The sequence below is a fragment of the Otolemur garnettii genome, unplaced genomic scaffold (genome assembly GCF_000181295.1).
Source record: "Otolemur garnettii isolate 467f Iridium unplaced genomic scaffold, OtoGar3 scaffold00063, whole genome shotgun sequence".
In the NCBI taxonomy this organism is placed as follows: domain Eukaryota; kingdom Metazoa; phylum Chordata; class Mammalia; order Primates; family Galagidae; genus Otolemur; species Otolemur garnettii.
Window position 1 is genome coordinate 6,681,709 of NW_003852458.1, and position 23,949 is coordinate 6,705,657.

A 23,949-nucleotide genomic window follows, 5' to 3' on the forward strand; every position below is an offset into this window, starting at 1 on the left:
TACTAAAGGGGCTCTTGGGCCAGGTTTTGTCAAGGTACCAGCAGAAGCTACTGATTATGAAATTTTAATTACATCATCATCTTGTTAAAGTAAGAAAACAGGCATAAGAATGGAAAAATTCAGAGGGGCAAGAGTCTCATTATGATGGGGAGTCTTGTACTGTCAACTTGGAAAAAGTCATCTACTACATGAAGCCATTGACCCCTTCTTGTCCTGGTTTGTAGATCTCTGTAGCAGGCAGTTGGGTGAACTTTCTGTGCAGCTCCTACACGGGCCTTATCCCTTGAAATTTATATTAAGTTGTCCATTTTCAGCTTTAGGGCATTAGGAGCAAAGCAGTTTTTGTTCTTATTTGCAGATTTGTAGTCAAATATTAGAGGAAATTAGGAGAAATTGTATGTTTGACAAAATGGAACCTTTTCATCTGGGTGAATTTTACTTGCCCTGATAGGTAACATTGATCTAAAGCCTTCATAAAATTATCTATCTTATTTTTAAAGACCTCTTTTTATCCTTTTTTAGTTTCACATGAATTTGAGGTTAAATATTCAAATGTTTATATTTTAGCTAGGACTGGCTGAATTATATATAAGAAAAACCTCATCTCCGGGTGGCCTTGAATTTTAGCAATGAATTTATTTTTTGTTTGCCAGTCTGGTTTTCTTGATTAGTCAACATGGGCGAGGAAGCATTTTTGGCAAAAGATAGTTACAGTTTTTGGATTTTTTTTTCCCCTCTGGTTTGGGGTTTTTCTGTTTTGTTTGTTTTTTGCTTGTTTCCCCTCTGCTTTTTCTGACTTACGTGCGGCAAGTTGATATTATTGCTCTGAGATCAGGATTTTGACTTTCTTGATCTGAGACCTTAACTCTCACAAACTTTTGTCTGCTTGCTCCCTTTTTAGATTATCCATCTTTTAATGAACTCCATCACCCTAAGTGGTTGTTAGCCGGGCAAACGTAAGTTTACCATTTAGGTGGACAAGATAGGTTGTTGGTTGCTGTGAAACTGTTCTAATGTGAACGCCCTCTCTCTTTTTCTTATCTTGGCTGAAATAGCCTAAGAAAAACTTCCAAGTGGCATTTGAAATCAGTGCAGTAGGCTATCTTAATAGGAGTAAAAAAAGTCAACAAATTCAAAGCAGCAGAGAGGTACAAGGAAAGAAAAATAGAGAAACTGGGAGCCTCTACATACTAGCATCTTATTTTAATCCTGTAGAAGTTTTTTAATTTGGTGACAAACAAGCATGTTGATTTCACATGAGTCATATGATGGCCAATGTGCGTGCAGGAAAGCGGGGTAGCCAGCTGGAGCCCAGGAAACCTGGTAAGCCTTAACACTGGAGAATCCCATTCTGTCCCTTATTAATCTCTCGAAAGCAAAAAGTCCTATACATGCCGCCAGGGAATATTAGGAGTTTAGATTGGTGTTTCGGTGGTGATAATGGTGGCTTTAATTGGCCATGTCACACCTGTCACTTAGAATAGTGTTTGTCAACCTTTTTTAATCTCTTGGCACACTTCAACCTATAGTTAAAGTTACCTATAGTTAAAGTTCCGTGGTGCACTTAAATTATGCTGATCAAAAAAAAAAAGAGTAGAATAAAATATACTTACTGTGCTTTGAACTTTTTTTGAAAATAAATTAATTAATGATCTTTAAAAATATTTGCAGCATACCAGTTGAAAATCACCACTTTAGAACATTTATTTTTGCTACTGGATAATGTTCAGAGATAAGAAGGGTTTATAAAAGAGCCAAATCATTTACAGATATAAGTAACCAATCCAAAATGAAAGCAAAATCAGAGTACTCACAAGAATTTGACCCCAGGCAGGCAGATCAAACCAATATTAAGATAGCATGTAAATCCTGCAGAAATCAGAGAACTCAAACCAGAACATCCTTATGGCAGAAAAGGCAAAGAGTCTTTTATCATCCCAAGAGGGATGACACAAAATCCTTCATTAAGGTGGCCTTATGGCCACATCAGATTCTGAATAAAGTCAAAAAGAACTCACCAAAGGAAGGGATTCCATGAATCTAGGAGGAGATTCACCAGGTCAGAAAAGGTAACTCATGGAAGTGATGAGTGCACAGGACTCAGTGGCATCTATGTGGATCCAGTGTAGAACATGATATGCATCTGGGCATCACAGTGGGAATACATGTGCCATAGTAACTACATGCATATTCAGGACGGTAAAGGAAGACAAAGTTTCTTTAAAAAAATGAGTAGGATTGCAGCTTGGCGCCTGTAGCACAGTGGTTACGACACTAGCCACATACACCAAAGTTGGCAGGTTCAAACTCAGCCTGGGCCAGCTAACCAACAATGACAACTGCAACAAAAAATAGTCTGGTGTTGCGGTGGGCACCTGTAGCCCCAGCTACATGGGAGGCTGAGGCAAGAGAATCGCTTCAGCCCAAGAGTTTGAGGTGGCTGTGAGCAGGGACGCCATGGCACTCTACTGAAGGTGACATGGTGAAAGTCTGTCTCAAAAAAAAAAAAAACAAAAAAAACAAAAACTAAGTAGGATTGCATAATTGTTTTGAGATCATCATCCTTGGCTATGAGGATCAGTGACAAAGGCAGCCAAGGTTGGACAGACAGTTGCCGGGCATATGTCCCTGCAGAAGTATTTGTTTGTATAAAGTTGTGCTGGCCTTTGTGCCAAGTTGCGGTGTTTGCAGGGTCTTTTGTGGTAGTTTCTGTTATCAGGCATTCATGCAGGAGAATCCTCGGGGGCTTTCGCTTTGTTTTCAGGTGTTTGTTTTTTAACACAAGTGACTCCATTTTGATTCTGACAACTTTCGCACAGCAAGCAGTTCCTATATTCCTTGTCCTTACGCAAGGGGGTCTTTAATTGTCCACTCTTGTTTTTCTCCTGACCAATGGCTGGGCTGTTGACAGTGGTGGTAGAGCTGGCATGTCCATCACCCCAGCGTATAGTGGGCTGAACAGCCGTGTGCAATCTTGGTCAAAAGCCGACGATCTAGAGGTGGATAGCAGCAGCATCCCCAGGAATCCCATCTGCTTTTAGTTTGTCGGGGCTGTGTGTAAACTGGACCGCACCATTGGCAGGCAAGGTTTTGAATCTTTGGCTCCGGGTAGCACCAGGAGTGGCTGAAGCAGCATCTACAGCTTGTGTGTTCCCTTCTGATTAATGTGAGCTGGTTGTTCATAGAGCCTATGCCATGTTCATAACACCAGGTCCCAGCTAAACACTACCTTAAATGTTCCAGTTTATTTAATAATTAAGCTCTGCTGGGCCTGTCTAGTTTTACTGGTGGGGTTTATAACCAAGTGAGAATGGGCAATTCATGTCCTAGCATATATGAGTTGGCTGTAAGATGCCCAGTCTCCAGAGATTGTAGCAAACAAGGGGTTGCCATATAAAAGGGGTATACCTGGTGGCTGCCTCAAACAATTATAAGAAATCTGAGAGGCTGATTTCCTCTCACCAGGGACTCCAGTTGTCATGCCTGGAGGCTTTGGGCAGCTGTAATTTTATCAGGCTAGTAGGCTCTGGTCTAAAGATTCTGAACAGCAGTGCCTAGACCACAGCTCGTGGAATGGCCTCTGGGGCATGTTGTTGCAGAGGGCCCCATTGACTGTTGGTGGCTTTATTGGCTACTTTCTCTAAGTGGATCAAAAGGACACTCAGGTTGGGGACATGGTGTCTCCAGCACCCAAAGATGCCTACCAGCTGTTGGGCCTCCCTTTTATGAGTGGCTGTCGCAAGGAGCAACAGTTTTTATTAACTTTGTCTGGGATACTTCTTTTTGACTTTCAGCCTGAGTGGCCTTGGCATTTAGCCTATGATAGTCCGTTGTTAGTGGGCCCAGGAGGCCCTTTTGGCTGCCTAACTGGGCTGTTACTTTGTGATAGTGTTATTTGTGACATTTTTATGCATGTAAAGTCCTGATTTAACAAGGCAATGTACAACGCTGCACTCACTGTGCAGGGCGACTTTTGTTGGATGACCCCCTGGGGCTCGGGTGGCAGAGACAGCAGGCAGGAATGCATCTGCCCCACTGTTACAGCTCGAATTCTTGGCTGTGAGGGGCCACAGCCCCTCAACTAGAGGTAATGTTCTGTGTCAAAAAGGAGCTATAATGTCAGTGTCTAATAGGTGATCAGTGGTGGGAACCATGGTCACTGTCACCCAAAATGGCCCAAAAGACCCCAGCACAGAAGTACCACAGGTCACTGTGTTTGTCCTAAATCCCCACCCCTAAAGTGACCAGGAGACATTGCCATGTGGTCTCCAGCATCCAGGAACCCCAGAAATATCTGAATTCTTCTCCTGATAAGAGTTTAGGGTTGTTGGCCTCCACTGGGACTTGGACCCCTTCCCTAACTGCACCATTTGAATCTGCAGCGTCCCTTTGCCAAGCAAACATATCAACCAAGCTGCAGGAAACTCTGAACGGGTATCCTCGTCTGTGCTCTGGATCCTGAGTCACCCTCTCTGTGAAGGTCCCTCCCTGTACCGTGCAATTTGCTTCCTCTCAGACATCGTAAGGATAGGTAGAGGACTTCTCTTTCCTTCTCAGTGGCCTCAGGGTGCATCTGAGCAACCACTTCCCGAGTTCTGGGCCTCGGGAATAGGCCATCACATAATGGTCCTGAGCTTTCTGGTCTCCACATTATTTTCTCTGCCTTAGTCCATGCAGCCACCTCACTGTCATCCTTAGGGTGTGTGTGTGTGTGTCTGTGTGAGAGGGAGCTAGAGTGAGAGAGAGAGGGGTCTCTCTTCTCTCTCCTCTTTTCCCATAAAATATCCAGCTGATTGGATGTGGTGGCTCACACTTATAAATCCTAACACTCTGGGAGGCTGAGGCAGGTGGATTGCTTGAGCTCAGGAGTTCGAGGCCAGCCTAAGAAGAAGTGAGACCCCCTTCTCTACTAAAAATAGAAAAACTGAGGCAAGAGGATAGCTTGAGCCCAAGAAGTTTGGAGGTTGCTGTGAGCTATGACACCACGGTACTCTACCCAGGGCAACAGCTTGAGACTCTGTCTCAAAAAACCAAACCAAACCAAACATCCAGCTGCATGCACGGCTCCTTCTTGCCTCTCTTCTTGCTGTGCCAAATTTGTGAAGCAGGTTCACTGTGCACTGGGTACCAACTTGTCTCAGGCTGATGACACAGGGCACACTCATAGGCAGAAGCCACATGAAATGGATTCAGTGCTTATACAAAAGCAGCAAGGAACAGGGGAAGCTTAGGAGTCATTGCCAGCTTGTCCCCCAAAGCTCAGGAAGGACGCCCAGGGCAAATGGACTCTCATCTCTGAGTTCCTCACTTGTACCACAGCTGTGGGGCCTCAAAAAACACCCATCCTGGGATTTATGTGACTCACTGGGCTAAAGCATGAAAGGACACCCTGTTTCTTGGGGGAAGTTGAACACAGCTCCGGCTGCTCCCCTTCCCTTCAGGATGTTGTGCTCCAAGCACGTTCTACATATTTTGTGTTGTATCCTTGACATTGTGAATATTATTGTGATTAGACTCTGGGTTCTGTCGTAATTCTCCCTATGGGCCTCCTTCTCCAAGTTTTGACTCCCTTCTGCATTCTTCTACTTGTGTTTAATTTTTCTTTCTGAATTTTGTTCAATGTGTCTGATCATTGACAGAGAAAGGCTGTGTCATTGGCTTACTCTATCTTGCCTGTAAATCTGGTCTTGTTAGTCATTTTCTCAAATGTGAACAAAAAATAGGTATTGAAGAAATAAATGAAGAAATGAAGTGCCTACTTACTAAAGTCTTTTTGGATCTATGTGTGAATTTTTTTTCTTTGTTTCTTTTTCTTTTCCTGGCAGTTCATCCAATGAGTCCTTTGAGTGTCAAATTTGAAAATATAAGTGCCACAAATGCTGTCATGACCTGGAAGGTGCGCCCCACTGGGGATTATCTCACACTTTTGTGTGAGATTGAACTCTATGGTGAAAGAAAAATGACACAAGTAAGAACATGCATTAATTTTCTATTTGCTATTTTCAAAAATCCTTTTATGTCCTAAACAGAAAGATGACTGAATGAAATCAGTTTAAACTCTTGTTTCTGTGTGGGTTTAAAGCAGGGTCCTCAAACTTTTTAAAGAGGGGGCCAGTTCACTGTCCCCTCAGACCATTGGAGGGCCGGACTGCGGGCCCTAGGATAAGTTGGCTGCTAAGCAGGACAGGCAGCAGCCACAAAAACACCCAGTGGGCCAGATAAATGTACTCGGCATGTGGCCCGCGGGCTGTAGTTTGAGGACTCCTGGTTTGAAGGATGTGGGTCATCTATTTCAAAAGGGCTATGAAATTAATCATAGATTTTTAGAGTTGGGAAGAGGGCCTTAGAATTTTTTTTCCTCCCAAGGAACTGATCCTACTCCAAATCAGTATTTGCCATGTCCTGGTTTGGCTTTGCAAGTGAGATGTGTTCACCAATATATCTGTCTTCTTTTTTCTTTTCTTCTTTCTTCTCTCTTTTGATCAAGCAGCACAATGTTTCTGTCAAGGTGAATGGCAAGTACCTTTTGAGTGAACTGGAGCCCGACACAGAGTATGCTGCCCGAGTCCGCTGTGCTGCCAACCACTTCTGGAAATGGAGTGAATGGAGTGGTCAGAACTTCACCACACTGCAGGCTGGTATGTTCAGAGCCCTGACATTTACCTCAGTGATCTAAGGCTCAGTGATCTAAGACTCAACCCGAGACGGGTTGGCTTTCCTGAGAGCCTTTGGTTGTACCAAAAAAAATGTAAGAGGAATAGCATCTGAAAAGTTAGACTGAACGCCTAAGGAGAAGTGTGTAGGAGACCTCACCCTCAAACATTTGACAGTAGTGTGATTCCCACTGCATAGTCCCTTCTTATCTGTCACTTCCCCCAAATGGATCCTGAAGCTATTGCCAGAGTCACACTGGATCTCAGGCTGTGTAAAACTGTAGACCTTTATTTAATTCAGGACTAGGGACAAACTGAAGTGTCAATGCCAAGGAAAACATTGGTATCATACTAAACAACTCCAAGGCATGTTTGCAGGTGCAGTGATATTTGTCTCTTTAGTCATTATTAGTAAGTTTGTTCCAGGCACCGTACAAGGTGAGCATGCTGTCAGAAGAGGCTGTCTGTTATGCCCAGGAATTCCCAAATACTACGCCATCACACTAGTCAAATTAACAAGAGTTAATTTATTGAAAAGCCGGCCAGTGACCACCTCACACCCAACACAGGGTTTCAGAGAGCAGCTCCGACTGCTTAAGGGGTCGGGTTTTCAAGGCTTGGCATGCATCCTGGTTGGCACGCAGGCTGCCCGGGTGCATCTGGGTAGGTTAGCAAGCAATGCACCAAGGCAGAACTTAGCAGTCAGTCAGCCATACATCTTTGTTTCAGTACTTTCCTCACCTGGTATTTCTCAAAGATCAGTCTGGGGACAGTTGGTACGTCCCAGGCCATTTCTCAAGGGAGTTAGTCAGGCAAGAAGTTGGTGAGTACTTTCCCATCTATCTTGGGAGTGAACCAGACTTACTACATTTTGTTGAGGGTTTGTTGCCCAGAAATTTGCCAGGAGTTAACTGGTGTTTTTCCACCTTAGTCTTAGTCTAGGCCTGACATGTCCACAGTCTGGTCCAGAGTCCCACCCTCACCCAGAGCTCCCTTCCATTTGTTCTCTCTCTCAATGTTATTATTACAATTTCAAGATCATGTTGATTCAAGTTCTGGCTATTTTGCTGCCAAAGGAAGGATTATATGCCTGCATTATACTGCATTCCATCTTATTATGTGTACATAGAGGCTGGCAGAACTCTTTCAGTTTCGTCCTGGGAGGGTCATTTTAAAGCAGTGACTCTCATTTGGTGCTGGTGAAGGCTGTTTACCAGAATTCACACCTGGTCAAGCCCAGCTTACCTCCCACATTCCCTGAAGGCCCCTGCCCACATTTACACACACTGAGATGCCAAAAATTTTTCCCAGGGGTGCAGACTCTTCAAGAATCTTTGCTGCAGAAGGCCCTGTTCCTGAGAGGAATATGGTGTACTCCTTAGTTGTGTCTTATTCTAGAATCTAGAGAGAACTCAAACTACTCAACAAGAAAAGAGCAAACAATCCCATTTAGAAGTGGGCAAGAGACTTGAACAGAGCCTTCTCTGAAGAAGACAGATGAATGGCTAACAAACACATGAAAAAAATGCTCATTGTCCCTAATCATTAGAGAAGTGCAAATCAAACCCATCCTGAGATATCCCCTTATCCCAGTGAGAATACCCCAGACAGAGTCCCAAAGCTGCAGATGCTGGTGTGGATATGGAGAGAAGGGAACACTTTTACACTGCTGGTCATATTGCAAACTAATACAGACTCTATAGAAAGAAGTATGGAGAATCCTCAAAGAACTAAAAGTAGGCTTTCTATTTGATCCAGCAAGCCCATTACTAGGCATCTACCCAGAAGAAAAATATTAATTTTACCATAAAGACATTTTACATTTGAATGTTTACTGCAGCTCAGTTCACAATCACCAAGTCGTAGAATGAACCCAAGTGTCCATCTACACATGAATGGATTAATAAACTGTGGTGTATGTATAGTGTGGAATACTATTTAGCCATAAAAAATATGGAGACTTTACATCTTTTGTATTAACCTGGAGAACAGTCTTCTTAGTAAAGTATCATAAGAATGGAAAAGAAAGTATCCAGTGTATTCAATACTAACATGAAATCAGTAGATAAACAACTACATGGCCACATGAGAGAAAAACACAGTTAAAATCAAGTTAGAGGGGAGATAAAGGAAAGGGGAGGGGGAGAAGGGAGAGGAATTAGTAAGTGCTCACCTAACGGGCACCATGTAAGAGGATAAAGTACACCCTCTGGGTGAAGGGCTCAATTACAATGTGACCCTTATTTAACAAATGCAAACACTGTAACCCTCATATTAATCTGAAATTAATTTTTTTTACTTTAATAATACTGTCTTGCTTTTTTTTTGTTTGTTTGTTTGTTTGTCTTTGGTAATTAATTTCAACATAATTGTTTATGTTCCAAAACAATACTTTCAAACAGATGTTTTGAATCCAATCACAAATGACATGTCCTTTCACAACCAAAAATAAAAGAGCATAGAATGGCTATTTTTAATATTTGAAACAAGGTGAAACACTTTATTTTGTTAAATTTTGGTAATTTTGTGACAGTTTGCTGTTCTGCATTTTCACATTTAGCAGCTAAAATTTTTAAACCATTTTAGGATACAGAATTTATATTAAAAGATAGAAGTCATGTAAGAAGAGATGCCTTAGCTTGATTTTCAGAAAGCTGAGATGGAATGTTAGCCCATTCACAAACTATGATTGAATCAAGAGATGGCGATGTTTTTAAGACTAGATTTGAACGTGAAGTATCCTGTTAGGGTTGATGGCAGAATGACTTTAATGCCTGTATGTTTCTTGTTTGCCTTCCTGGGTGTGCTAAAATTGTGTCTTCTATATCTTCAGCAAATTAAAAAGCCTAGTAACATATCTCATGGTTTAGGAATGTTGTCAATCCCCTTTTGTCTATTTTTCATTGTTCCATTATTATGAAAGTTATACCATGGAAAAACTCATGGTAGAAAATTTGATTCCATGTAGAATGCAGAGTATTACACAAATGTCCATTTTATAGTATTTTTAACAGTTGATAAAATACGTACCTCTTTGAGATCTTAAATTGTATTGATTTTATTGTTTTTCAGTCACAGAGACTTTTCTTAATGAGAATTTTGTTGAACTTATCATACAAGCCAAGCCTTTTCTAAAAGGAACTAATGCAATGACTAAGACCCTGGCCACTCTGGGTTCAAATCTTGGCTTCACTTTTACTTATAACTGGGTAATTTTGAACAATTCATCTCTCTGAGCCTTAGTTTTTTTATTTAGAGAATGATATAAATAGTAATACTTGCCTCATAGAGTTGTTATGAGGATTTATGAGTTAATTTTTGTAAAATATTTGGAACTGAGTTGGAATCTAGTGATTGTTCTGTAAATATTAGCTATTATTGTGTATGAATGTCAGTTTCATATGGAGGTATCCAGAGTTGGTTTGGATTGAAAAACTGACCTCTGCTCATGATAAATTAATTGAGCAAGGACAAATTCAGATGCAAAATCAATCAGTTTGCAATTATTACTGATCCAAGGATAGAGCTAAGAAAAGGTTAAAACATTTAAGCAGGTTGTTTTGTGGGTTCTTTTTTAGTTTGCTTTTTATTCATTCAAGAGGGTTTGTGGAACTTTCTGGAAATGCCGGGCCCTGAACTAGATGCTAGAGTTTTGTAGCCAGATGAGTCAGGGCCCCCAACCCTGGGGATGTCACAGAAGAAGGAAGAGAAAGCATACTATTCCAGAACAGCATGGCGAGGGCTTGACAGAGGAACAGCACAGCAGGGGCCCAGTCTGGTCCAGGTGGGCAGCCACCCAGGTGCCGGCAGGAGCTGGGAAGAGTGGGGTGAGGGCTTCCCAGTGCAGGGGGACAAGGAGGTGCTCCCAGGCTGTGACTCCAGAAAGGGGGCCAGCCCTAGGAGATCACCAGGGGATGTTAGTGTACCTCAAGTGCAGCCTTCAGATGGGCGGCAGAAGTACCAACGACCTGCTGCCTCGAAAGTCACAACATGGGAAACCCACCTAACTCACCTCCTAGAATTGGTCCAGTTGACAATTATTCCAGAATTCTTTGGTGGCTTCCAGAAGCTCTAAAAAAGCTTGATGTTTATAAAGGTTTTCAGTTTCCTGTTGCAAGGTGGCTGCTGTTTATTTTATAAAGCACCTACTATGTACACCTATCGAGGAGGAGCCAAGTGGCTCTGGACAAGTAGGTAGAAATCACAGAATGGAAAGGGCAGGTCATCATCATGTCCTCGACAGCCGTGGGAAAGGGCAGTGTGTCTTGCTCTACGTACACATTTTGACCCAAGAACTTTTCCGTGGTTAATTTCAGCTCCTCTGGAGGCTCTTGATGTCTGGAGAAGTGTGAAGTCAGGGCCAGGAACTCAAAATGTGACCTTTTTCTGGAAGGTAAGAAGCACAGATTCAAAAAGTCTGATTTGTTTCCTCTGTGTCTTTGTTCAGAAACTGAGACTGCTGTGGGTTGATGCAGTCTCCCAGCTGGAGGGGTCTTCCCACCAATCCCTAGGGTTTTTCACCCAGGGGAGGATCCCACGCTGCTGACGGCAGTCCCAAGTGTTAGAAGCTCCTTCTCCGAGGCTTCAGCTCAGACCACCCCTCCCTTCTATAGGGCCCAGGGCAAGGATGTAAGGTACAACCACATGCCACAGTTCGAAATTATGAATATTTAATTATTCATATTATCTATATCTAGAAGTTATGAATAAAGCTAAAAAACTAATATAGAATAAATTTTGTCTTCTTATTTTACTTACCTTCGTGACAACCTAGAAGGCCAGATTTGTATTCAGAACACTCAGACGCTCCAGGTCTCATACCAAAGCATGGTGGTACTGTAGAGCTGGCCCCGGCCACGGCCTGCCCTGCTTTATTTCCCACCTGCAGTTTGGTGAACTCCACAAGGACCTCTGTGTACTCACGTGTGGATGTGCCACCTAACATGTAGGTTCTGTCCCCACCCAGCAGGCAGCAGCTGCCAGCCTGCTCTCGGGTCTAGGACTATGGGTACCAGGGCCATGGTGTGTCCTAGGGAGGGTAGGCCCAAGGATCAGCCCTCAGAAGTGGGCAGGGACTGTGGACAGGCAGTGCCTGCAACCTGGAGGATTGTCTAGAAGGCTCTCAGTTGTGGGGAGCAATGTGGGGACAACACAACTGGGGGAGGGCATGAGCCAGGCCCAGGTCCCTCCAGTGGGGTCCCAGGGTGCTGTTCCTCCTCAGTCTGCTCCCCTCAGCTAGTCTTGTTACTCTGCAGGTTAAAGAGTGTCCCTTCCTCTGGGTTCCTGACTTGATCACTCTTCTCTGGGGACACTGGGCCCCTGAGGAGCTCACCCCAAGTGACCCTATTCTCTACTCAGCTTCAGTTAGAGGAGAATGTCTGCTTTCAGGGTTGGCTAAGATGGTTATTTTCTCTATTAAACTGAATTTACCTGCGTATGTGGGGTGCGTGTGTAAGGGAGTTGAGGGATGGAAAAGATAAAAAAGTAATCCTACAAACTCCTTTCAGAGTAAAACCATTTTGAAATGACTATCATTATTTTTTCAGCTGCCACCAAAATTTCATGCCAATGGGAAGATCCTACACTATACTGTCATTGTGGAAAATCTGGACAAACCATCCAGGTTGGAGGCCCTCACCATTCCTGCGCCGGCCAATGGCACAGAACTGACCCTGGACCAGAGTTCTTATGAAATCCGTGTCACGGCCAGCAACAGTGTGGGGACCTCTCCCGCCTCTGTCATGGTCATCTCCGCAGACCCTGGAGACAGTGAGTTTTTCATTTTGGTTTTGTTTTCATTCTCTAAGAAGATGTTTGTCATGTTGTTAAGTAGAGATGACAAATCAAGAAGACAAGAACTTGGGGAAATGAAATGTTTGGCCAACAGTTCGTCCTTTTCTTTTGGGCCAAGTGTGGCAACATGTTTCTGTGGGTCAGTCCCCTTTAGTAGGAAAAAGAAACTTTCAGTTATGGTTCAGAACATTTCTATCCTGGGGATTCTTCAATATACTTGGGAAATCATCTCAAATTTATTCAAGTAAATGTAACCCCAACAACTGTTCTCAGAGAGTTAGAGTTACTATTTAAGTGCTTCGTGACTTGTGAAATATGGGTTGCATTTATCATATTGTAAAAAATAGTATCAGTCTTTATTACCTAGAAACACCCCGAGAACAATTCCAGGGATCATAAGAAGAGTTGGCATGATCTTTCACCAGGGGTTCTGCCAACTTTGTAGAATAAAAGATTAAAAACTGGCTAATCTCTTAGCCTATGAAAAAGCAAACAAGGAGGCAATGACCTTACACAAAAAATCAGTAGTGATGCTAATTTCCTTCTTAGAGAGCTGCAGAGAGTGAACCCCTGCAGCCACACGCAGTGACACGATGCACACGTGGGCATGATACAGTCAGCAGTTGACATCCTGAGGTTGTGCGTGAGCCTTGAATGATGGCACCCTTCAGTTCCTGCTATTAAGTTTTCCAGGTCCTGTGTGGGAGATTATGCCAGATGTTGTACCTGTTGTTCAAAGTTGGCTTACATTTGGGTTAAGTGAGCTGTATGAGAAGGTGATTTATTTATTTATTTATGGAATTATCCAGTATATGTCAGATAAGGAAAAGAAATTACTGTGTCACAGAAGAAAATCTGTAGGAGTTGGTTTAGGAGCTACTTAGCATAATCTTTGCTTTGTGAAATGGTGATAGTAAGGAAAGAAGATGTATTCTGGTTTCATTAGGACCGGGACAGGAAGAGTAGGTATTTCATTCAGCCTGGGAAAGTTGGCAGAGCTGGTAGATAAAAGAAAGTCTGCCTTCCATGAGGCCCAGTCCAGAGTAACATTGCTGAGAACTCTCATCTGCTTTGGGGTCTTCTCTGTCTTCTCTGCCCATCCCCTACCCTGCCATCAGAACTCCAGACCTTTCCCCCCATGAGGCTCTATCTAGCTTTCCTTCAGTTATTCTTGTTCCTAAATCACTTGTGTGTGGAAAGTCACTCATATCCTATGAAGAAAACCAATAAAGTTAAGCCAGTTCACACTAGGATGTGAAGGACTGGAAAAGGTTCCCTTACCCTTTCCTCTACCTCCATCTCTCAAAATGTATTTGCAATTTTAAAGAAGCTGCCTGCTAAGACTTATAACCTGGGTTTGGATTTATATCTTAGTCAGTGTGAATAAGTGAAGGGAAAAATCTTAGCCTCAATGTGAGGGAGATTTGTTTCTGTGATGGAGGAAGCTTAGGAAGGCACGTGAGTAAGCTGGACGTAGTGTGACACCTTCTGGGTTTTTTCCTGATATGTAGGCCTGCTGCTCACTCGTCTTTTTTTTTTTTTTTTGAGACAGAGCCTCAAGCTGTCCCCTTGGGTAGAGTGCCATGGCATCACAGCTCACAGCAACCTCCAACTCCTGGGCTCAAGCAAGTCTCCTGCCTCTGCCTCCCAAGTAGCTGGGACCACAGGCACCCGCCACAACGCCTGGCTATTTTTTGGTTGTAGCCATCATTGTTGTTTGGTGGGCCTGGGCTGGATTCAAACCTTCCACCTTAGGTGTATGTGGCTGGCACCTTAGCCGGTTGAGCTACAGGCATGGAGCCACTCACTCCTGTTTGGGTGCCCCCAGCTGGATAAGAACTTAATGCCCTAGAAAAATGCAGAGCACCAGGCTTTCACACCAATGTTAAGTTGTAACTAGGATTGCCAGATTAAATATAGGACAACCTGCTAAATTTGAATTGCAAATTAATGAACCAATTCTCCTATGGAAATAGGAGAACCTTCCTTGAGGTAGTCCCTAGAGGCCATATCATCCTTCTTCCAATTGTCAGACTTTAGGAAAACCACCCTGGCATATAAAACACGTTAAGTGCAGTCTGGGTCATAAATTGTATGCACATTCTCCTGTAATCCAACTTAGAGTTTACATGATTTTTCTCTCTCTCTCTTTTGGCCTCAATTCAATTCCTACTCCTGACATCTTAGAAGCAGTAGTAAGTTCAGGGACAGCTGACATTACCATAGGCCCATTAAGCTGTATTAGTCATCCATTCAACAGATTTTTTTTTTGAAAGCAGATCAAGTACCAGGCACAGGTCTAGGTCAAGGGTCAGCAATCTTTTGGTACAGGAACAGATAGGAAACATATTAGGCTTTGTAGGTCACTCAGAATGCATTGTATAGTCTGTATTCATCTTTGTTGGTTTATTTGTTTTTTGCAACTGTTAAAAAAATTTTAACTCAAAGGTCATATAAAAACAAGCCTGGGAGGTTGGAGTCAACCTGTTAGTGGTAGTCTGCTGGCCCTTGCTCTGGGTACTGAAATCTGGTTGGGTCAGGATGAAGGCATTCAAAACTTAGGTGTGAGTATTTTCTAGGGAGCGAGAGGCAGGAAGATGCCCAGGGAAACATCCTCAGCCAAACTCCTGAAGCCATGGAAGTGGCGGGGCGCTTACCTGCTACACAAAGCACATGTGTATGTTTGTTTTCTTCCCTGGACACTGGAACAACTTTACTATTAATTAATTCTGAAGTATTGTGCTATTTTGTTTTTTAATGTACAGAAGAGGTTAAAGCAGAAAGAATTAAAGGCTCAAAGGATGGGTTCTTCATATCCTGGAAACCCCAATCTGGAGATTTCATGGGCTATGTTGTAGACTGGTGTGACCATCCCCAGGACACACTGTGTGACTTCCAGTGGAAGAACATAGGTCCCAATACCACAAGTACAGTCATTAGCTCAGGTAAGAAGAACTTTCCATATTACCATCTTGCTACATCCACCTTGTGCAAATTCAACTAGGATTTATGGACAACCATAGATGCTTTAATGGGGCTAAACTAACAATTTTGAAATGCCAAATCTAACAGGAAGGGTTGGGGACTCACATTTTACAAGAATGTAATATATAACATTTAACCTTTAAATCTACTTTTGCAGAGAAAATGTAGACCTGAGCTTGTGGTTCTCATACTTTTCATGAACTTGTTCCTCTTGATGGTCTCAGATGAACAGCAGAGGGACTTTGTAACAGTTGTCTAGAAAGCTTTTACAAAAGCAGGGGAGTGCCTGGATTTGAGAAATGTTAGGACTTATAATTAATGGGAGTCAGTCTTCAACTTATTTAGTTTCAATAAAACATGTGTCATGCAAACTCTGACCTCCCACACTGAATTTGTGATTTGAAGATTACAAAGTCAAAGGCGGCCAGATTTGTGGCTTGAGTAGGAGGAGGTGGGTGGCGCCATCTGCTGGACTCAGGGAAAGTCGTGGGAATTATCTGGGTATATAGGACAATGGAGGATTTGGTGTCTTGGTGGGTTTTGGAGGTGAGCTGTAGGGGTGTAGGTGTGAGGGGAAATGGGGCAGCCGGAGGCACAGCTTTCATGACTCTTGAATTTAGCAGTAAGAGAGAAGGCAAGTACCTGGAGCCAGATTTGGAGTCAAGGGAAGATTTGAAATGGTTTTATATGTCAGGTGTAATTCTGCACCCAGTCCCACACACGTGGATAAGGTCATGTTTGAGAGCTCATGCCTGAGAGGACTCTATTCAGGCCAGTTCCTTCAGAATTGCTGGACACAAGACTGGTCAGCTGTTAGTTATGTGGAAACTCCAGGCCTTCACAGAAGGAAGGAAGGTGGTAGGTAGAGAGGAAATGTGAAAATCCTAGAAGAAATTAATGGGGGAATACACATTTATTTTTTATTCTTTGTTTTTCCTTTTCAGAAGTAAAGGTAAATCTGTGTTATTGAAAATCTGTTAACTTTTTTTTCCTAGATGCTTTTAGACCAGGGGTCCGATACAACTTCAGAATTTATGGGTTATCTACAGAAAGAATTGCTTATTTATTAGAGAAAAAAACAGGATATACTCAGGAGCTGGGTAAGTTGAAAACAATTCATTTTCCCCATGTGCAGACTTGTTCAAAACAATCCCAGGACCCCAACTTTGAGATTCGAAAGATTTCAGCACCTTTTCCAATGTTTAGTGTCCTGTTTATTCTGATAATGGCTTTTTTTAAATTATTTTTTAATCATACAGACATAAAACATTTTCATTAAGGATGATTTATGAAATGTTATGCAAAAGAATAAGACATTTGGTAGCCATTGAAATACAAAGAGAAAAAAAAGACAAGAAAATTATTACTAATTTTTCCGCCCAAAGGCAGATATTCAGAGTTAATATTTTATGCATATCCAGATACTCCTTTCTCTGTAAAGATATACACTGTCACCCTGAGTAGAGTGCTCTGGCATCATAGCTCACAGCAAGCTCCAACTCTTGGACTCAAGCTATCCTCTTGCCTCTGCCTCCTGAGTAATTGGGACTAGAGGTGTCCACCACAATGCCTGGCTAGTTTTTCTGTTTTTAGTAGAGACAGGGCCTTGCCCTTGCTCAGGCTGGTCTTGGAACTCCTGAGCTCAGGTGATCTCCCCAGGTTGGCCTTCCAGAGTGCTGGATTTACAGGCATGAGCCATTGCACTGGCCCAGATACAATTAAAAATTGGGTCTTCACTATATGCAGTTTGTCAACTGCTTTTTTTTTTACCTATGTCACTAAATGCTATTTAGTCATATCGTTTTTATGACTGCAGGTCCCCCACTGTATCATAGGTCAAATCACCACTTGTTAGACGATTTATAATGATTAGGGTATTTTTCACCTATCACCTATATGAAATTTATCTTCAAGTGCCTGCAGTTGCAAATGCTAAATCTTTCTTTCTTTGCACAGTCTCTTGAGGCCTATCTAAATCACCTTCATTTGAGTGAAATCTTTGTCCTTATCCATGATAACAGTTTTTAAATGATGCCCTAGAGGTAGCATACTTGAGTCAAAATTTAAATATTTTTAAATTTCTTTCTTAATTTTTAAGAGTTTTCATACATGTTATGAAATTGCTCCATAGAAATGTCACCACCATTCCAGCAGAAGGGTAAGGGCTTTTCAGCCTCCCATGGTGTTGCTCATTCGCCTACCTTAGCATCAGGGTATCACTTCCACTGAGAGCTGTAAGGCCGGGCCCTGGACTGCCAAGAACTTAACTTTCACACTAATAAGACCAAGTCTCAGGGGACCTTCAGTTTACAGTAACTGTTGGCTTTGAGACAGGCAGGAGGTACGTTGTTTGCATGAGTGTGGGTGTGTACAGACCAAGTGTGCATAAATGTGTGTGGAAAGACACGCTCAGTGAAGCCTTTGGAATAAACATTCCCAGATGTTTTGGTGAAAAGTGGATAACTTTGCATTGCACACCCTGGAAACTAGAGTTCTTTAAATTCTTCCTTTTCTTCCCTTGCCTCTTTGAATATAACCTTCCCTTTCCTGCCCTTCCTCCTCACGGGAATAGCTCTCTGGTTGGGTCTTCTCTCAAGCACTATTTAAAATTCCAGAACAGAATGAAGTCTAAGAACAAGTTTTAGTCTCTTTGTTTTGCAATATGACCTTGGCAAATTATTTAATCTCTCTGAGTATCCACTTGTTCATCTGTGAAAGGCAAGGCCCGAATGAAAAGATTATTTAGCTTCTTCCCAGAACTCACTGTATATGTCCAGGCATACATCTTCCAGAGGACAGACCTGCCATACCCTCATGTGACCTCCAGACCTGGCTGTAGTTTAACTTTTAGTTTACATGAATGTTCTGAGATGATTTCCAAAGCATGACTTTTGTCTCACCCAACCTTCCTTTCCTAGCTCCTTTAGACAACCCTCAAGTGGACACGATTAACTTGACCTCCCACTCTTTCACTCTGAGTTGGAAGAATTATTCCACTGAATCCCAGCCTGCTTTTATAGAAGGGTATTATGTCTATCTGAAGTCCAAGGCGAGGCGGTGCCACCCAGGAGCTGAAAAGGAAGTTCTTTCAGGTGACATGTATTTTTATTTCTTTATTTAGTCTTTGAAGATCCCAGTATTTGAATCATTGAAAAGGCTATCATCTCTGACTGTGGCCAGCCTGAATGCTCTTCTTACATGGATTTTATGGTCCATAAAATGAACGAGGGTGAACAAGATGGTGGAGGGGCCAGTATTTTAACTTACTTAAAAAGCAACATGGCTTGGTATTTTTAGAAGCACTGAAACTACCATCAAAATGTTTAAAAATGTTGACAGTGCTGAGACACCAAGAATATTAGTGTCTAACTCTCTTAACAAGATCTCTATACCGCTTTTACTGATTTTTTTCAAAAATCACAGATACTACAGTATGTTGTCAATACAAAATCAACAACCCGGGACAAAAGACATTCACTGTGGAAAACTTACAACCAGAATCCTTCTATGAGTTTTTTGTCACTCCGTACACAAGCGTTGGTGAGGGCCCCAACAGTACTTTCACGAGGGTCAGGACTCCGGATGAATACTGTGAGTTTTTCCAAATCAAAATTCTTCTCTTATAACTTTCTGGGAATAACCAAGTACAGAAATGTTGCCTTAGGTTTTGTCCAGATCCAGAATTTTCCAACCCTACTTCTGAAACCCTACCCTCTGTTTCACAAAATATGTTGCACTACATGAAACAGATAAAAGTGGAGTTGATCTGACTGATGATGGCCTAGAAACTTCCTCTTGGCCTCCGTTGCTGGGGGGCAGTCCCCCCTCCCCCGGGATATTTCTGTAGAACTCAGTCTCATGATACTGTGTGTAATTTGAAAATCACAGATAGCTTCTTTTTGTGTTGGCATCAGGAGAACCCCAAGGCTTCTGTCTGGAGAAGACTCAATTCAGTTGCCCTCTGCAGCCAGCCTTCCTTCTGGCTGGTTTCCCTCAGTGGCAAATGAGTTGCTTCCTGACTCTGCTGGGGCCCCAGGGGACTATTAGAGAGGGTAGGATGGGGATGGGGATGGGGCAGAAGCATAAATGCCTCTTCCCAAACTCCATGTTTATATATTTGGCCCGGGATAGGGCAAGATGAAGAGATAGATCTTTTCAAAAGGCATTTGGCTTGAAAGATGCAGAAAGTAGAGGGAAGGCAGAAGAATGGTAGGAACTGATGGAAAATTTTATTCTCATGGTAGACCCTGACTTCCAACAAACGAGAATGTGGTGAGAGAAAGCAGGAACTGATGGAGGAAGGAGGAAGAGAGAATACCTTTAATGAAGGATTCATAGAAGGTTCTAGAAGGACCCCTGAAAAACAGCCTCTAAAATCTTGCCTGAGGTTATGGATTTTCCTCTGTGCAGGATCTCTTGGCTGAAGGCAGAGGCATAGGGCTGGGGCATCAAGTAGGACAGCTGACCCTGGAGTGCCCTGACAGTAACAGACACCCATCCTTGCAGTGGCAGATTGTGGCACTCACTGCACGTTGATTACTAGCCTGAAACATGGCCCAGCATCTCCAAGCCAATGTCCAGAACTCCCTAAGATTTGAGTCAACAATTTACATTATTTGAGCATGTTTGCCATTTTGCAGTTCATTTTAAATTTATTTTCATGTTAACTATTCTTCCAGCTTTGGAATTGTCTCAGGTGCTTATACTCACACACATTATCTTTATGTTAAGCATATTCTTCTAAGTTTCATTTATCTTTCTTATTGTAAACCTCTTGGCTTGTGACCCTATTGATTGTTATTAAAGAGAAAATATTTGAAATATCTATTTATTTATTTTATACATAGTCTCACTCTGTCCCCCCAGCTAGAGTACAGTGGCCTCAGCCTAGCTCACAGCAACCTCAAATTTCAAGGCTCAAGCAATTCTCCTGCCTCACCCTCCCAAGTAGCTGGGATTAGTAGCTACCACACCCAGTTAATTTTTCTTTCTTTCTTTTTTTTTTTTTTTTTGGTAGAGATGGGAGCTCCTTATTTTGTGCAGAGGCTGGTCTTGAACTCCTAGCCTCAAGTGATCCTCCCATCTCTGCTTCCTAAAGTGCTAGGATTACAGACATGAGCTGCCATGCTCAGCCTTAACTTACAGTTTTAATAGAATATTAATGTGACCAGAATCCAATTAACTGCACCCCAGACAGCATCTGCTAAAATGAGGCTGTGATGATTAAACACTAAAAAAGAACAGAAATGCAAAAAACTAATGTAACATTGAAATTGCAAAATTGTGCATAAATATTCATTCTATGGATACTTTTCAAAATACTTCCTTCTTTTTATACATTGGTCGAACTTTTTCTCTGCGTGAGAGACTACTGAACTGAGATTAGGAGGAGGCACAGAGAGGGAGGCGGTGTGTTGAAGGTGGAGGGTCCGTCCCAACTGTGCTCTGTGTTGCTGTATTTGGACATTTTGGCAACTGCATTTCCTTCTGAACATAGTAGACATACTAACTTTTCAATACTGTGGATAGAAGTAGGTCATGTTCCAAAAGTTTGTTTTTAAAAAATTGCCTGAAAATAGCTGAAATGAACAAAGGAGAAATACCAAATGATGAGGATGTAGAATAACGAACCTTGCTAGTGGGAGTAATTCTGTCTGAGCAGTTTCGGAAAACTGGTATTATCTTCTAAAGTGAGCATATGCTCACATACAACCTATATGTGAGATCTTTCATTCCTAGGTACATATCCTAAAAAGATGCCTACCCATCCGCCTTGAAGAAGTACCCAAAGACATGTACTAGACTGTACATAGCAACACAGTTCAGGAGAGGTGCCCACCAGACATACCCAGTGCCATCAAGTAGAAAGGAATAATAATTGTGATATATTCACACCATGGAAAATCATTCTATGGTTACAAAACTTATATGAGTATCACAAATGTCTTGCTGAGTGAAAAAAGCCAGACATGACTCCCGCCCTGCGGTCCCATTCATGAAGTACAGAAAGAAGCAAATGTCATCTGTTAAAAGGCCTTGGGAAGGAATAATAACTGGATGGGGACAGAGCTCACCAGTGTGTGCTCAGTTTGTGAAAACTCATTGAGCTGTATACTTACAAGCACTTTTCTGTATGTATATATACTACACTTTGATGAAAAGCTTAGCAAAACCAGTCGGAAATTTGGAAGCATAGTTATGTCCTCAGGCTTACTTGCAAATATATTATAAATCCATAATATAACCAAATTTTAGAAATAATTTTAGTAGTCAAAAGTACTCATCTTGAGGGTAAAGTGTCCTGTAGTGGAAGAGTCAGAGAGCGTTTCTTTCTGGGGTCAGGCCAGTTGTTGAGCTCTTGCTTCGGCACTCTTCTACATTTCTGGGGCCTTTTCTCTGGAACCCCATGTTGCCTCATGGCCCTGGCTTATGGATCCAGCTAGACCGGCCCTCCCTTACAAAACTCCAGCATTATCCTCTGCACTTCTGCTCCAGATCAACGTGCGTTCTTCCAAGACAGCCAGATGGTCGGGGGTGGGGAGTGAGGAGCACAGTCAGATGAATGAATTGAACAGAATCGTGCAAATGTGAATAACTGTCCCCAAACCCTCTCTGAGCAGCCAACCCAGCTGAATTATTAACTGGTGGAATTGCAAGCAGTGGGAATAGGAGTTGGTGTCTATCTAAATACCAAACAGAGTGCCTCTCTCTACAAGAAAAGATGTTCACTGGAAACAGGCATTGTAATGGGAGTACGTGTGCCATAGTAAACTACATGTGATTCAAGGAGGTAAAGGAAGACAAATTGTTTTTAAAGGAAAGAATGAAGATTCCATAATCATTTTGAAATAATTATCCTTGGCCACAAAAGATCAATAATAAGGGTGAATCTAGCTTGAGGTTGGACAGATAGCTGCTAGGCAGATATCTCACAGAAGTATATTTTGTATAAGGTTTTAATGACCATTTTTTTAAAATCAGGTATACAAGCACATACAGGTATAAAGCCCTCTCTTTATGACTTTCCCCAGATCTATTAGCAGAGTTTTCTTAACATTAGTGACTCCATTTTGATTCTGACAGCCTTTATAATGGGTGTTTTTAAAAAAAAAAAAAAGGAACACTGGTTAACATAGCTGAGAAAGAAAATGTATTATTATTCTTGATTAAGACATAGGTGATTTTATTTGAGGCTAACTAGAAGACATGCACTAGTCAATTTTTGAGGTGTGACAACCTCACAATCTCAGCAGCATACAACAACAGATATTTCTTTACATGCTTGTGGGTTTATAGGTCAGCCATATCTTGGCTGATCTAGGCTGGGCTAAGCTGGAGTCCAGGCTTCAGGCAGCTTCAGCTCTGGGGGTTCAGGCCCTCTTCTCATGTTGGATCACAGGAACACAAGAGGGCAAGCCAACCTATGCCAGCACAGTTAGCACTCTTCCTTGCTCCAATCACAGCTACTGACATCCTATCGGCCAAACCAAGACACGTGGCCAAGCCCCAGGTCAAGGGGCAAGAAAAGTGCTTCCCACCTACCGTGAAGGGTGGGGAAGTATAATTCTAATACTAGGAGTCATTGCCCAGTCAGAACAAACTTGGGTCACACAATGTTGATGGCAAGTGGCTTCCGCCATTTGTTGGTTGATTCGTTCCCCTCTCCAAATGAGACAGACAGAATTCATATTGAAGCTTGCACAGAATAGATGTTTGAGGACTAGTAAACATGGAAAACTACTCTCATTTATAAACGTATTTTTATTTAGGGAGACGTGTTCATTAAGCACACCCCTTTCTTTCCTTTTCTCCTCCAGCCTACATGCTGATCCGCATCATCCTGCCCGTGATTCTCTGCATCTTTCTCCTCTTGGTTGCGTGCAACCTAAAGAGTCAATGGTGAGTGTGTAAGAAATGTGTCACCCAAGGGGCATCAGGGAAGTCAGGAGAAGGGTTTAATAAGATGGAAGGGACACTGCATGATACTGAAAAATGGTGCCAAAAATAAAAAGGACAAACAAAGGAGGCGGAGGTGGGAACATGTAATATATTTAACATCTTTGCTTTCCAGGTCAATATGCAAGGGAAATAATAACCATTTGACATAGAGAGATGGCAAGAGCTTTTCAATAGCAGTGGCTCATATTTACATCTCACTGTATGCGTGGCAGTGACCTAAGTGCTCTGTCTGCAGTAACACATGTCATCCCCACAAGTGCACTGTACTCTAATTATCTCTAATTAACAAATGAAGAAATTAAATCATATAAGAGTTAATTAACTTGCTTAATAAGTGATAAAGCAAAGATCAGAAACCAGGAATCTGACCCCAGAGTTCTTGCTCTTAACTATTCCACTATACTGTGCAATTCAGTCTCTTTTTCACTGCTGTTCTAGGGTGAAGGAAAAGTGTTATCCCGACATCCCAGACCCTTACAAGAGCAGTGTCCTGTCTTTAATCAAGTCCAAGGTAAATGCGGGGAAATTGTATGTACACCATATACTTATTAAGGACTAA

General features: G+C 42.3%; 1 protein-coding gene across 2 annotated transcripts in view; it reads left to right on the top strand.

The window, feature by feature from the left end:
• Positions 1-23,949, top strand: part of OSMR (oncostatin M receptor) — a 68,579-nt gene that overhangs the window by 42,173 nt on the left and 2,457 nt on the right. The window contains exons 8-17 of one of the 2 annotated variants that reach the window (XM_012807117.2): positions 5,826-5,968; positions 6,488-6,638; positions 10,970-11,046; positions 12,200-12,422; positions 15,212-15,391; positions 16,427-16,531; positions 18,350-18,523; positions 18,855-19,022; positions 23,249-23,330; positions 23,829-23,901. In XM_012807117.2, coding sequence (XP_012662571.1) covers positions 5,826-5,968; positions 6,488-6,638; positions 10,970-11,046; positions 12,200-12,422; positions 15,212-15,391; positions 16,427-16,531; positions 18,350-18,523; positions 18,855-19,022; positions 23,249-23,330; positions 23,829-23,901 — 1,376 coding nt within the window. The remainder of the gene's footprint in view (positions 1-5,825; positions 5,969-6,487; positions 6,639-10,969; positions 11,047-12,199; positions 12,423-15,211; positions 15,392-16,426; positions 16,532-18,349; positions 18,524-18,854; positions 19,023-23,248; positions 23,331-23,828; positions 23,902-23,949) is intronic. The other variant, XM_003792987.3, reaches the window with a different exon arrangement.